The sequence below is a fragment of the Clinocottus analis genome, unplaced genomic scaffold (genome assembly GCF_023055335.1).
Source record: "Clinocottus analis isolate CAN_PGR_092001 unplaced genomic scaffold, fCliAna1.0.p SCAF_18, whole genome shotgun sequence".
Taxonomy (NCBI): Eukaryota; Metazoa; Chordata; class Actinopteri; order Perciformes; family Cottidae; genus Clinocottus; species Clinocottus analis.
Genome location: NW_027175909.1, coordinates 2,599,308 through 2,614,183, shown reverse-complemented (window position 1 = coordinate 2,614,183; position 14,876 = coordinate 2,599,308). Strand labels below are relative to the sequence as shown.

Here is a 14,876-nt window from a genome sequence, read left to right as displayed (position 1 = left end):
TTCTTAAATTGAGTGGTTGCCAAGCAACTCTTAAGACCTCTAACGAGTGGTATTTAAAGTTGGTTTATTCCCAGCGTTATGCAGTCAAAGGTGTGACCTCAAATGTGGCTGCGACAGCCATTATCAAGACATACACGGCAGAAAAATCACACAGACATCTGTGTATATAAATATATATAAATATGATGCATGATGTCATTCAGTGTGTGTCTTTTGTCTGTGTGTCGCAGCGTGTCCGAGCGGGCAGGTGTTTCATAACTGTTCAGGTTCCTGTCCGTATACCTGTGAGGACCTGTGGCCACACACTCAGTGTTTACCTGGACCCTGCACCCCCGGGTGCCGCTGCTCTCCTGGACAGGTCTGAACCCCCAAAGTGTGTGTGAGCGTGTGTGTGCGGGTCTGTGTGCGTGCGTGTGTGTGTACAAAGTGGGATAGCTGTGGTATGTTATGGACTTAAATTTCCCCCCGATGAGATGCGTCCTCGTCTCGGCGTGTCCCTCATGCTGTAGGTGTTGCTCGAGGGCTCCTGTGTGTCCCTCGCCGTCTGTCCCTGTTCACCGCTGTCCCTGCCGACCGGCCACCAACGCTGGAACGACAGCACTGAGGAGGTCACAGAAACTCGGCTGCCACCTGGAACGGCCATCCAGCACCTGTGCAACACATGGTAGTACAGCACGCACGGTTTCATCCACCCGTAGCTTTGAGTCCCAGTTTAGAGACTGGACCCTCTGAATGATATGAAGGAGGGTCCTGACAGGACTTAAAGACTCAACCTGTTCCTCCTCTTCGGATTACAGTCTAGTCAAATATTTCAACGCTTATGACTGTCTTTAATTTAAATGGCAGACAAACTATAAAAAACTACAACTTCTAGAGCAGGTTTCATCATACCACGTTTTCAGTGAAACACATGTTCAACATCTGGTGAATATGAAGTGCATGAAACTTCAAGTCAAGCACTAGTTTTGTTGCATTAACATGCAAGTAGTATTGCATGTCTTGTCAAAAAATCGCTTCACCTCTGCTGCAAATGGTGGCTAACGGGCTAAAGCAGAAGATTGTTGTGGGGAAGATCCACTGATAATAAACTTCACTCCATAAATATCTTCCTGGCTGCAGACAAAGCTGAGCACAACATTAAAATGTGTGTGTTTTCCTGCACCAAAGTGAGTGGATTGGGAGTTATGGCTGTGTGTGTTCAGTGAACTTGAACTTGACTTCCATGAACTAATGTACCGACTGTATGGACTAATGCACTATGATGATTTATATATATCTTTTTTTTTATTAGTTTATTAGTTTTAATAGTTCTGCATCAGCATTGTTTCTGTTTTATGTCTTTATGCGTGTGTCCTTTTGCCTCTTAAGGAATTGGCACATTCATAACAATAGATGTTCAATCTAATTATCCTTATAGTGTCCAGACAATAATTCACCTTATTAATCCATTTAAGTATACAGTAATACAGATAATACAGAGTCTGTCCTGCAACAGTTAATGCATTTGATTATCATACTCTCACATTCGAGCCGGGGTCTTAAACTGGCGGCCCCCCTCCTGACAGGCCCGCTATGTAATGCCAAAATTATCATATTTCCGGGCCGAAATTTTTTTCTTTCCTTTTACAATATTTTTTGTTCTTCATATAAATTCAAACTAGCTCTTAATATGCTATTTAAATAGAAAACAACATTCTATGAAATATTTGTATTTAGTTGGGCTGAAAATAAGAGCAAAGGTGACCGCACATGACCTGGTTTTGTGTAAGAAGCGAGCGGGTTGTGCGGGGCAGCGGTTTTTCAGACCCCTTTTCAGCGCATGTGGAGAGTGTCCCGATTATGTGGCAAAAGCAACTTATTGACTTGCTGTGCAACAGTGATCTAAAAGTTAAATCTAAAAGCTAAATTCAGACAGGCACAAGCAAAACCAGACATGACTGGACAATTTCTGAGAGAAGTGCCTTCATCCTTCCCTGAGCAGACACAAGTCATCACTCGGGTAATGTGCCTTTGTGGAAGCACATCTGTGAGAAACTTTTCTCGACTATGAACTTTAATAAATGCAAATACAGTTCCAGGCTTAGTGATACCTATCTTGAAACTGTACTCAGAGTTTCCACTGTGACCTCGATCAGAGTTTCCACTGTGACCTCGATCAGCAGGAAGCGCTGCCAGGTGTCTGGCAAGAAATAGAAGTACAAATGTATTCAGGGTTGCATTAGTTGGTTCGGTGCAATGTTTCAATAAGTTATTTTTAAAAAATCAAATATGTTTGCACTGTTAAAAGCTAATATAAAATGTCTGGAAACTGCTGGTTGCCTTTCTTGTATGAGGAAAATATGTTATTAATGTAAAAGTAAATAAGTAAACTTTCAAAAATATTGCGCTCTCGGTGTGGCCCTCATATGAGATCACAACACCAGCAGTGGCTTCAAGCCAAATTGAGTTTGAGACCCCTGCAATAGAGTCACGCTCTATCACTCGTGTTTGTGCAATAGCTTGGGAAAAAGGTTTTCTCTTTTTATTTGTGCGATCTCATGATCTAAGTTTCTGGTTTACACCAACTTGGTACAGTTTACTGTACGACTGATTCATTTATTATTGATTACATTTAATTTCCTTAATAACAACTGTCGTATGGTCTTACAACATGTAAAACACACATCAAGCTGCTGCGCTTACGCACCACTCACTTTACAACAATATAAACCATTTCTATCTCAGTAAAATAAAATGTCATGTTTTCTGATCCACCACTATGGTGGAAGTTATGTTAATTGTAGTAAAACCACTTGGTTAAGGTGAGGGGATTTTTACAGAAAACCTAAAATATGTTTTTGTAATAAATTTGACTTTTCATTTTAATGAAGTGAAAGCCTGACCATAGGATGTGCAAACATATGCACAGGGGTTCATGGGTACATAACTTACTTACTTTAGTTATCCCAGTTACGTAGACCAGGTCCTTTTACTCGGCCTCACCAAGTGAGTCTGTGATGCTTTAGCACAGGCGCCGCTGTGCCACCGTCAGGTCGACCATGGTCTGATTCATGCTAACTGTACCACGCTATCTGGAAGGCATTGCCAAGGACACTTTGAAATTAAAATCCCTCTCAAATCATCTCTGAGTAAATGTTTAAAAGTGTTGTGGCGCCTCGGCAGAGTTTAATTTCATTCATACAGTCAGCAACAATCCAGTTAGGTACTGCGATATCTGCTGTAATAGATAGTCTGGCACGCAGCAGACATGCTGTAAGTCATCTCATCTTCCTCGCAGTGGGGCTTGATACTCATTCAATAAGTCAGACGGTGCTCACGTGTGCGACGTGATGGAATATCAGTGTTTAATAATGTCCGCCTCGCCTTTTTCCTCTCTCTCCAGTGTGTGCCAAAGAGGAGCGTTCAACTGCACCTCGGAGCTCTGTGATGGTGAGTGAGGCTCTGTCCCAGCTGGTCTTACCGAAACACACTTCATGGGGCCCCTCTCTCCGAGCAGTGAAAGAAGCGCCAACAACAATGGGGATCTCTGGTTGGACCGTCAGGGCCGCGATACATATGTCAACCTATCTATAGTTGGTAACAGCTGCTGCAACAGTTGACTCAAATACCTGAGCGACGGTCACATCAATCACGGCCCACGAGGGCCATTACGGGGTTTTTGTTAGGTAAACATGTGATACCATCTAGAGCTAAAGGGGGGGAAGGAGGTGAAAGATGATGGGGAGCAGAGTCTAACTTCTCATATCCTCACAAGACTATTTGTATCGGTCATCATCTAATCAGGAGCAGCTCCTGTGTTATCTGGATTGGGTCGTAGTGAAGGGGTTTATCGTTTTACTCAACTCCTCCATATTGGATATTTGGGGAACAGAACAGTGTTGATTGTTGCCCCCAGCAGCTTTCAATATAACTTAAATGTAGGTCAGAAGAACAATGCATGCCTGTGGTAACAGGAGCACAATCAGCCTGTAAACTCACAATGAAGGATCTTCTTTTTAAATGTTCACACTGATTCTCACTCAGCGCCTCATCAGGCTCAGAAAAAAGTACAGAGGGGAAAAAGTTTCTTTATACGTGAAAACAGCAGCTCATGTACTAATGAAGTCAACAGTGTTCAGTGTAAATGTACACATGTACAAACAACTCAGTAACACACACGTAATAGAATAGAATATGAAAACATGTATTTAAATAAGGAGCATTACACACCCTGGCAGTCCTTGTTGGTGTTGTCGTGAGCATATCGTGTGTGTTACTGACGACACATTATGTGATTCCTTTCGCAATCGGGTAACTTCCTCACATGAACCCTCCTCTCACATGTGCTACTACTTTTCCTAAGCGCACATCAACAGTGAGACTCATCCTCACAATAAACTGCTGAGCGTGCGTAAATTCAGCAGTTAAATCAGCCAGTGAGAAGATCCACATTGCTGGAGCCTTTTTTTGTTTTGTTTTAACAAATATGGAGGTAGAGAAGAGAAGGAATGATACACGCATGTTTTACTTTGTGTGAGACCTTTTGGCTCCTTCATGCTCGAGGAGTCTCTGAATCCAAATCTCTAAATATTGCAAGATGCCTCTGGGGAGTCTTTGTCAGGAATTTTACACACAAATGAAAATATTTTATGTTGACATCTGCAGTATTTCTAGTCGGTGGTGCCGCGGGGTCAATATGTGTAATTGTACTTTCATCTGCCCGAGCTGAGGAACAGCGCTCACGTGCTGCTCACTGCTGCGGGTCGAGGAACATGAGCACTAACACGGAGCCAAGTGTGACTATGTTCTCCTCACGTCCCCCCCAGTGGGCTGCGAGTGGTCCAGCTGGTCCCAGTGGAGACCCTGCTCAGTGAGCTGTGGCACGGGGCAACAGAGCTCCACCAGAATAATCCTGCAGCCGAGCCGGTACGGAGGGGCCCCGTGCGAGGGCCCCGAGCACCGCACCAAGACGTGCACGGCCCCCGACTGTGGTGAGTGAGGAGATGGGGGGATGTTTTAGGAATAAAGCAACTCACAGGTGAATATTGTAACAGTTCATTAAAAAAGTATGCTCCTGAGTGCTTGTCATATCAAGCAGAACTGTACGTGTCCCCAGAGGGGCAGTCGGTTTGTGCAGCAGTCAAAATAGAAATAACACCAAATCAAAAACACAGACAAGGCAATTAAATACAACGTGTCATTTTTGAAAAGGCGGAAACAGAAAGGCAAGGGAGTCATCAGGGACCTGTAAACATCAAACTTAGCCAGCTCCCTCACACACAAAAAGAAGGAGCTGCTGTATTTTTTTGTTACATTCAAAGGTCAGTTTGTTATCGATTAAAATGCCTCAAGTGCTTTTGCGGCTCAACGATTTCTACATCCTGACCGTTTAATTGTAGTGTCGACGGGGCCGGAGCGCTGACGTCCAAAATCAATACACATACCGTCTACCTTTGTCACATTTTAATTCCAAAGCAAGGCTTCTTCACACCACCTTAAAGAAATAATGTGTCACAGGACCATTGCACCTCCTTCAGCAGCTCACTATAACGTCCTCTGTAAATATGTCCTCGTCATTTTTATCATAACCCTATTTGATTGTTTAGTTTACTGGTTCATGTTTTTAAACAGTAAGAAAGACGACAGGATGAGGACTAACAAGCATACTGTCACCGCTAGTTGGCTGTGTAAATTGGATTATGAGACAGTCTCACGACAGCCCTGCCTACTTGGAAATGTGGAGAAGCCACCAGACATAACTGGGTCTGTCAAGCCTAGTTCTGCCTGCTGTGCTGTAATTGGACCATTGACGTTTGGAGGGGGGGTTAAGCGAATGATTAATTGGTGTTGATGTTATTAACTGCGGTTATAAAATGTTTTTTAAAAGAGAAACACCTTTTGATACCTGTGCTCCCTTTCTTCCACCAATGAATCATTATGAGTCTCTGCTCCTTTTCAGGTTTCCCTCTCCATCCTCCCGTCTTCCTGTGTGACCTTCCCTCCTCTTTTTTTTTAGTTTTTCTATCCTCCCCAATGCATTTTTACCCTCATCTCACTGTTTCCGTCTGTTTGTCAGCGTGTCCTGTCAGGGAGCAGTGGAGGAGGAGCGCGTCGGAGGAGCTTATGCTGTGCGAGCGGAGCTGCCAGGACATTTACTCCGCCTCTCCCGTCAACTGCAGTCGCTCCGCCGAGGGCTGCGTGTGTCGGGAGGGGCTTTACCGCGACACCGGGGGCGTTTGTGTCATCCCCGCCCTGTGCCCCTGCCATGACCAGGGCATCCAGCGAGAGGTACACACACACACACACACACACACACACACACACACACACACACACACACACACACTGGCTTACACCCAAAGTCAACCGACATCTGCTGCCCAGCTGACTCTGCAGCTTGTCGCCATTGTCCCCGCCTCATTGTGCAGTGCATCTGAACCGTACCATTAGCGCTGCGTTCACGTTCCGTTCAATTCGCTCCCATTGTGTTATTTACTCATAAAGAAGGGCCCATTAGAAGATGAGTGACATGCCCCACGGGCCACATTACACCACAGTGCCTCGCCAGCCATCAGCCTCATCAATTATGCAGGAAGTGCCGTAGAAAGCCGGCGTTGGAACATCAACTGGGCAAGCCTGCCAGGAATTATTTATGAAAGAGGGGATATTATAGGATTAGAAGAATTAATCATATGCTGACAAGAGGTCCCATCCCCTCTCCCTCTTGATCTTTCTTCTTCGGGCCTTTCATTCTCTCTTTGTTTCTTTTTTTCCTCTCCCATACCTCAGCTTTATCTCTCACCAGTCCCTCTTCTGCTTTCATTACTGGATTCATAGTTCAATCTCTCACTTTCTCCATCCTTTTTCTTTTTTGTCCCCCATTGTCCAAGGACTTCTTCTTTCTTTTTCTCCCTTCATCTCACACTCTTTCTTCCTGTCTGACTCTCTCTTTCTTTCTACCTCACCACACTGTTTCTCTCTGTGTGTCAGCGGCGGATGACTCATGTCCATGTAAAGACCTTCTATGACACTTAACCCATAATTGCTCCCCGTTGCTGTGTCTACGTCGTATAGAGCAAAAAATGTAAGTCGCTTTGGATAAAAGCGCCAGCTAAATGATATGTAATGTAACGTAATGCTATTAGGCCAAATGGCCCGGTGTGAACCACACTCCCTAGTTGGTGCTTTTCTATGGGAAATATGGGAGTATTTTGAATGATTTCTCTAGCTAACATACAGAAAATATATAATGTAGTCTGTATACTGTGTCACCATAATTACACCATCATAATAGGCCTCCATAACCTAAATTATGTACAAGGGTGCAGCCAGAGCTTGAATGGTTTTGCTGAAAATATGCTGAGCTGAAACCAGCTGCACTTTATAAACCTGCATTAATTAAGTTGAGTAAGTGAATACTGTGTGTGTGTGTGTGTGTGTGTGTGTGTGTGTGTGTGTGTGTGTGTGTGTGTGTGTGTGTGTGTGTGTGTGTGTGTGTGTGTGTGTGTGTGAGCCAGGCAGGATCAGAATGGGACGAGGGCTGTCTGTCGTGTCGCTGTGTCAACGGGAAAAAACTGTGCCAGTTAAGATGTCCGCCACTCCATTGTGATGAGGTGAGACACACAAACACACACAGTGCCAAACTGACAACTGTTTTGTACTTGAATTAAATTAAGTATGAATATCTTTGGCTTGTCCGAAATATCAGAAAAAATCAAGACACTTTACCGGATTATGGAAGACATCCTGTGAATATTACATTAAATATGTGTTTCTTGCATCATGTTCTCAATGGATGAATATACCCAGAGCCTGCTCAGTCGGAACGGTACAACAAAATCTCCACCAGCTGAGAAATGGTTTCATATATGGTTTATATAATGGTTTCAGCATTTTATACCACCTTGAACTTGTATTTATTTAGTTAATCCCTCTGACATCAAGCTAACTTTTACAAGAGAGTACACAAGTACATGTGTACACGTGTAGAGTATGCATGTAATGTACTCATGTACTGTACAATACCATAACCAGACAATTCAGTCACCCAAACATCCTCTCACAGAGACATGGACTCATAAAAGTAGCATAGGATTGTATCATTCGATTTTATTCAAAATAAAATGGTGATTGTTGTCGTATGGTGACAACGTAAGTCAGTGGGGCCGTAAAGTTTGTCACGCATTGTTGCTTCGCTGCTAAGCCGTCAGTATGGGTAGTCACAGAGCCCGATCAGATGCTGCATTGTGACACAGCCGATGTCTGTGACTGGGACTACACACACACACACACACACACACACACACACACACACACACACACACACACACACACATCACGTGCCATAACTTGCTTTATACAGAAGTAGCCTCTGCATTTTTTCCAGCAGCAGCTGTATGAATAAAAATGGCCGCTCCCTGAAGTCCTGCTTTGTTGATTATGCAATCAATCCATGGGAATGTACTTTCTACTCTAACTCTCTATGCAAGGACGAGTAGGTAGACTGTATGAAACAGCCACAAATATTGTTAGAAAGAGCCAAACGTAGATCTGTAAAGTCTCTAAGAGGACGATGTCTCTAACTCTAGTTTGTTTTGCAGTGCATGACAGTAATAAGGTGCATAGCACTGGAAACCAGTCTTATGTGATGTGTGATTTATCTATTGAGTAAACTACAGAGGTTTGATATCCAAGCACCTTATGTATTATTGCACCAATGGTACCAACTAACATTTCCGATTGGGGGAGGAGCATAAGAACTGTAATAACTGCCTCTGTCTTACCGCTCTGTGAGGAGTAATCTATTTCTCCAAACGGCCCTTTCGACTCCTTGTGGGCATCCTGACATTATATTTTATTTTACGCCTACCGCATCCAATTTACAGGTAGGATAGATGAAGGTTCACACACAGAGGTGCGATCTGTCTATCAGACGAACACATCAGTCCACTTCCACCCCGAGGGGGTTACAGGTCACACAGCTCTGTTGGTCACAAACATCTCAATTATCGCGAGCAAGGGAATTAAATGCTCTTCTCCCTCAAGAATGTGTGGGATGTTCTCTGCAAGTCGCCGGTCTGAGTAGATCAATACCTGACCGGCGGATCCTCCCACAAGCCTGCACTTAGTCCGTGCCCCTGCACTGCACCTCCCATGAAACACTCCATCCTGGTCTCCTCGTTAAATGTAATTAAGTGTCATTGCAAACTGCTGCAGCCCGTTCTGTTCAATGAATGGCTCCGGGCCTAATATTTAAGAGTCTGCTGTATATATTTAAATACTAATCAAGTCACTTTGTTTTGCAACAACATTATGGGTATGGTGGAGGTAATTGGATCGGCATGCATGGGGGATTCTGGGTACAAGTGCACACTTGTCATTGCTCGTGACAGCACGTCACCCCCAAAAAATGGGCTGGCTTGATCCATTGCATAATGCTCACTCAGGCCTGTTCTGTACGAGTGGTTAACAGCTAGTCGTCTCGCCTAAGACGCTGAGCCGAGTGGTCAATATGTATATGTGCTCTGTAGAAACCAGAGGCAGACGAAGGGAAAACATTAGATATGAATACTTTTTGAGACAGGTGGAACTTTTGCTACCACATAGATTATATCCAGTCCATTGTATATATATAAAAAAAGATGAGACGGATCTGACAATTTTTAACTAATCATCATTTGTATCATCTCACTGAGGCTCCTCTCACACAACTATTTTCCTTTTTCTTCTTCTCTCAGCTGCAACTCTGTGCCACATGTCATTGGTCTGCAGGCACACAAGCTGCACTGTAGCAAACATGTTTACCACGTTCATCACATTGGTTACCATTGTAGTTTAGCATGTTAGCACTCGGACGTTTGCTAATTAGCACCGAATAAGCTGAGGGTGTCATTGGTTTTGCAGGAATCTGATCATGAGCCAACATATTGGACAAATTTGACCTGATTATAGAACAACAATAGTTAGATAATAATAGATAGAATAATAGACTTGCAGCCATAAAGTTATCCCAGTTATAAAACAATGTTTTAAGGGAATATTATTTATATTATTATTGATTTCTGTCTCATTAAGATGACGACGGCTTCAGAGTGAAGTTAACATTTAGAATGAAAGGCCTTTAAAAATAAGGGCCTTCCCCACCACAAACTACTATTTGAACATCTTTTCTGAAGGGAAGTGTTCTCATGTGGTTCCTTCCACTCCTCCAGTTCATATCATTTCTCTTTATTTCTATCACAAGCAGAAGTGAATGCAATCTGTGTTTGTTTGGTCTGAAGACTTCTCTCTCAATGATTCCAAAAACAAATTCATTTCCACGTGGCTCTTTGTCCTTCTTTCATTGATTCTCTTGTCTCAGGTAGAAAGCGACCCAAAGGTCTTCTCTCCATTAGTGAGGATGTTGACAAAAGTCCCTGCAGAAAAGTCAACCATCTCATCCTCGACACAGCAAGCTGAATGTATATCTTTGACTCGCCTTGGCTGTATAAAGGCCTGGGGGGTAAAAATACATCTAGCGGACACCTGGAACTTAAAAGAAAGAGGTGGATTGCACAGGACACTCCACACAGTAAACAGTGGACGCAGTGTTCCACCTGTGGTGTAGACTGGTCCATACGCCGGTGCACCGTGTCCCTGGAGGGTCTCTCGTTGTGTAACTCTCTCTTCTCCAGATCGCTGCACAAAGTTAAGTTATGCTTCAGTGAAAGCACTCCTCTTACCAGGCCAATATGAAAAGGTCATTTAATGCACAGTGTTCCCTCTCCTGACAGGCTGCGAATTGGTTCCTGACAGTGTACTCTGTTATTTATGACTCCGCTTACAGTTGAGCACAAAACGAAATCTCCCAACATGCCTCTACCAGGAGGTCCTTTTCAAGGTGACGGATGAAAGGTTCTGTTGTCATATTGGGTGATACAAGTCATCATACTGGTTTCCTCCCAAACGCTGACTCCTCTTATTTCTTTTTTTTGTGCCAGACACATTAACAGAGCTATTATATCGCGTTCGCGGCCTGAAGATGACACAAATTTGACCACCCTTTACTTTAAATGCCACGAGCCCCTTCATGGGAAATGACAACGAATTCACATTTCAACAGTTTTCCACCTCCAGACACATACGCACATAACTCACAGGACTTTGTGACCTCCCACCCTTTTAAGTGAGTGGGCTCTCTCCCTCCCTGAGGGGGGGCTGGCGGCAGTGCAGAGAGGAAGGAGAAGTCCTCAGGGTGAAACGGTGTGTGCTCGTTAGAAAGATTTTCTAGTTGGGTGAAGTTTCAGGGGTGAGCTGAGTCTGGTGTTGGTGTGGGTGCTGAAGCCTGCTGTCAGACTGTGTGTGTGTGTGTGTGTGTGTGTGACTCTGTATGCTAACAGCAGCTATTCTCAGACAGGAACACCACGGGACACTGTGCTTGTCTCTGCACTGTTCTGGATTTCTCTTCCTCTGTAGCTCCACTCCCTCTGCCTCTGTCCTTTTGTGTTCCTATAGCGTCGTCTTGCTATTTTTAGTTTGTATTTCTTGCGTCCTGTTTTGTCGTTTTCCGGTCCATTAACTGGCTCTATGCTTGATCTCAACCTTGGTCCTCTAGGTCTAGGACCTGTAATGTCCCATGTCTAAATGGATACTAAACTGGCTTGAATGTAAAGCAGTAGTGCTCCAGCAGACTGACGTTGCATAGTCTGTTTCAACACTGATTTTGAGCCTTGTGGCTCTTAGGATGGCGCTGTTGGTCACTCAGACACTTTGGCCCCGACTGAAGTATCTCAACAACCATTGGGTTGATTTTGGGAAATTCGTCGCCATCTGGCCTCTAGTATCACCATGAGGTTTACATTTATTTGTTTGGTGAAATGCCTCTAACATTATCAGATGGATTACTATTGATTAGTGTCATTCCACACCAATGTTAACTTTCTGTCAAGTGCCAATGTTAGCATGCTCTTTGCTAAGCTAAGACCGTGACTATGTCAAACATTATACAAATATATATTGAGACAGCAGCTTTTCCAATGGAAGCACTTAGCATACTGATGCTAACATTTGGTTCGTAGCACCACTCACCATGCTGCTTTCATGGCCTCGGTAATGTAGCGCTATATTACTGACACAATCAACGCGCTCTTTGTTTGGCTAACACTGCTCATATTTTAACACTTTTAAGGTATGTTGTCTAAGTTAACCTGATTTCAGCTTTCCAGGGGTGTGTTCTCTATTTCCTTCTTTTGGAGATAGCATTGCTGCCTTTAGGGTCGGCTATTGTCCGTTTCACAACCAATGAACAGAATTCACCATATTTAGAAGACATATATTTGCATGATGAAAGCTTTTGTGTTTTATGTGACCTCTCACTCAGCCAGGCTTTGTCAAAGCTGCCTCTGCTGTTACAGATAGACTAAAGTTAGCTTGAGACATTCGTATTCAAAGTAGATTTCATGATTGTCTTTGCTCTTGCTGCTTCAGCTAATGTTAGCTTCCCAGCCTGAACGGATAATAGCTTTACAGCCCTGTATCCCGGGATTCTTGATTCAGATCATTTTTCAGATGATAAACTTATAACAGAGCTAGGATGTGCTTTATAGTTCAACTGGAAGATTACCCAAATGACCAGCTGTCAGTCATTAGAGATGGTCCATGATGTGAAACAATCAGCTCGATTGCAAATAGAGTCACGACTGTGTTGCCTATCTTTTACAGAAAGACAGTTAGCAAAGTTGTTAATATTTTCACTTGATAATTATTCCACCTCTTACAGCATGTGGAAACAGTGCTAATGTCTGTTATAGTGACCCCGTGACATTTGACATTTGAAAAGTATTGCGCTGACATTTCCACAAAAGATTACATTTGTAATTAATTGGTTAAAATAAATGATTCAGTGTCTGCAAAGATGATCAGGTCTGTGGCCGCAGGGCATCCTCTGCTTTGTGTTCTGTTTGACTCTACTTTACTAAATGAACATCCTGCTGTATTGAAAAAAACATGACCCGAGAGATCGAGATATATGCGCATATTTACAATGTTTACTGAGGGAATAAATGAAGAGAGAAGTAGAGTCATGTTCTCATAGACTTCTATACAACCAGAGGAGTCGCCCCCTGATGGACATCAAGTTTTCAGATACTTCTGCATTGGTTTCACTGGTCAGAACCGGAGGTTGCCGCCTGCTCTTTGTATTTTGTTTTCATGGAAACTGAACAAGAGAATGCGTTATTGATACGTTATGTCATCTCTCTCTCAGGGGGAGGTCAAGGTGGAGGAGCCAGGCAGCTGCTGTCCAGTCTGTAGAAAGCAGTTTCCAGGTTGGTGCAATATACTTTGTGCAGGAAAACACATCCCAAAGTCCACAAGAAAACTTAGACATCGCTGTTTGAACGCCATCTTGAACCCAGACTCATCACCACCGTGAGTAATTACAATGATTGTTCGTCCTAAAACAAATGGAACCATTAGGAAAACTACTTGTTGTAAAAAAAATGAAAAATAAAATGCAAATCCCAAACAAAGTCACATTGATTTAATTCCACGTCGTGACCTTTACGCCACTTCATCTGATTCGAATGTCCTATAGTTAATTATATAGGAGGCGAGAAACCAAGTGCTGCAGTGCCCAATTAATGAGAGATTACATTACTTAACCCACACTGGGGCTTTAATCTTTCTCCCAGTGGGGGAAACGTCACATGCTGCGAGGGAGCATGGCAATGTCACCGTGCTCTGTGGGAGGGACGCTCTTGCTCTGCCTGTTGTCTTTTTACTCATTTTACTTGTCCTCTGGTTACCCCCTCCCCCCTTTGATCCATCAAACCAATCTCCCTCTGACCCGTTTCCTCCCTCCGTCAGGCGAGCCCGTGCCTGAGTGTCGCCGCTATGTGCAGGTCAGGAACATCACCAAGGGAGACTGTTGGCTTGACAACGTGGAGGTCAGCTCCTGCAGAGGACGCTGTCTGTCCAGCACCGATGTCATCCTGGAGGTACACACACACACAGAAAAACACACAGAAGAACTAACTGTTACTTCTAATCGTTTGCAAATGGCTCATCAGGGCTGCACAGTTCATTCTGGTCGCCCGTGTAGAACAGCATCAGCCCCTGAAGTTAGATATGTCTGCAGTATTCATTTAATTAGGGATCAAAAAAGCCTGACTTTTTCTCTTTCTAAATCTCAACAGTCACTAAACGTGACGACATTTGTGACAATATTTTCCACATTATGCCGTCACTGGGCAGCCAAATGGTCCATCTGTTTTGCGCTGTGTGTTAAGAAGTCGAACACACTGCGTCACGCTGCCACGCCGCTGTAATCCCACTTCTTCATTAATGGACATGAAGACGGTGGCCAGTGGTTTTTACACAGTCCACATAAAGGAGTCCCCAGGGACGCAAATACAGATGTTTTCAACAGCAGTTCACGCTTCTATCGGTTTCTCCCTTTTTTCTTGTTGTCTTTTTTTTTCCTTCCTCGTCAGACAGCGTGCTCATCACCTCATCGCCATGGTGACTTTGTTCTTCAGATTAGCAAAAATAAACATCCGCTCAGCCAAAGTGTCGTTACCTCCTGTTACTGTGGCAACCAGGGCGCAGAGACTTTTCCCCTTTCGCATTCACAAGATTCACAAGCTCGTCTTCACCGCCAGATGATGTCACACACACACACACACACACACACACACACGCTGCAGACTTGTCAAAGTTTGTGAAGCACTAATAACTTTACAGAGGTCGGAGGTGTTTTTGATCCTCTGCTCGCTCACCCCTCTCACCTTCTCCTCCTCTATTATCTATCACTCTCTCCACCACCCATTGTACTCTTCACCAATCCCTCCGCTCTTTGGGTCTTCGCCTGCACTAATTGGACACATGAGAACTACTTCCAATAAGCTACTATCTGTCAA

The 14,876-nt window shown here is 43.8% G+C and overlaps 1 protein-coding gene across 1 annotated transcript in view; it reads left to right on the top strand.

Annotated features, from left to right (window-relative positions):
* The window catches only part of sspo (SCO-spondin), a 74,205-nt gene that overhangs the window by 56,576 nt on the left and 2,753 nt on the right, over window positions 1–14,876 (top strand). Inside the window, exons 107-114 of the mRNA XM_068581714.1 lie at window positions 231–358; window positions 510–664; window positions 3,383–3,429; window positions 4,806–4,970; window positions 6,056–6,267; window positions 7,497–7,592; window positions 13,223–13,283; window positions 13,825–13,955. Of these exons, the coding sequence (XP_068437815.1) occupies window positions 231–358; window positions 510–664; window positions 3,383–3,429; window positions 4,806–4,970; window positions 6,056–6,267; window positions 7,497–7,592; window positions 13,223–13,283; window positions 13,825–13,955 (995 nt within the window). The remainder of the gene's footprint in view (window positions 1–230; window positions 359–509; window positions 665–3,382; window positions 3,430–4,805; window positions 4,971–6,055; window positions 6,268–7,496; window positions 7,593–13,222; window positions 13,284–13,824; window positions 13,956–14,876) is intronic.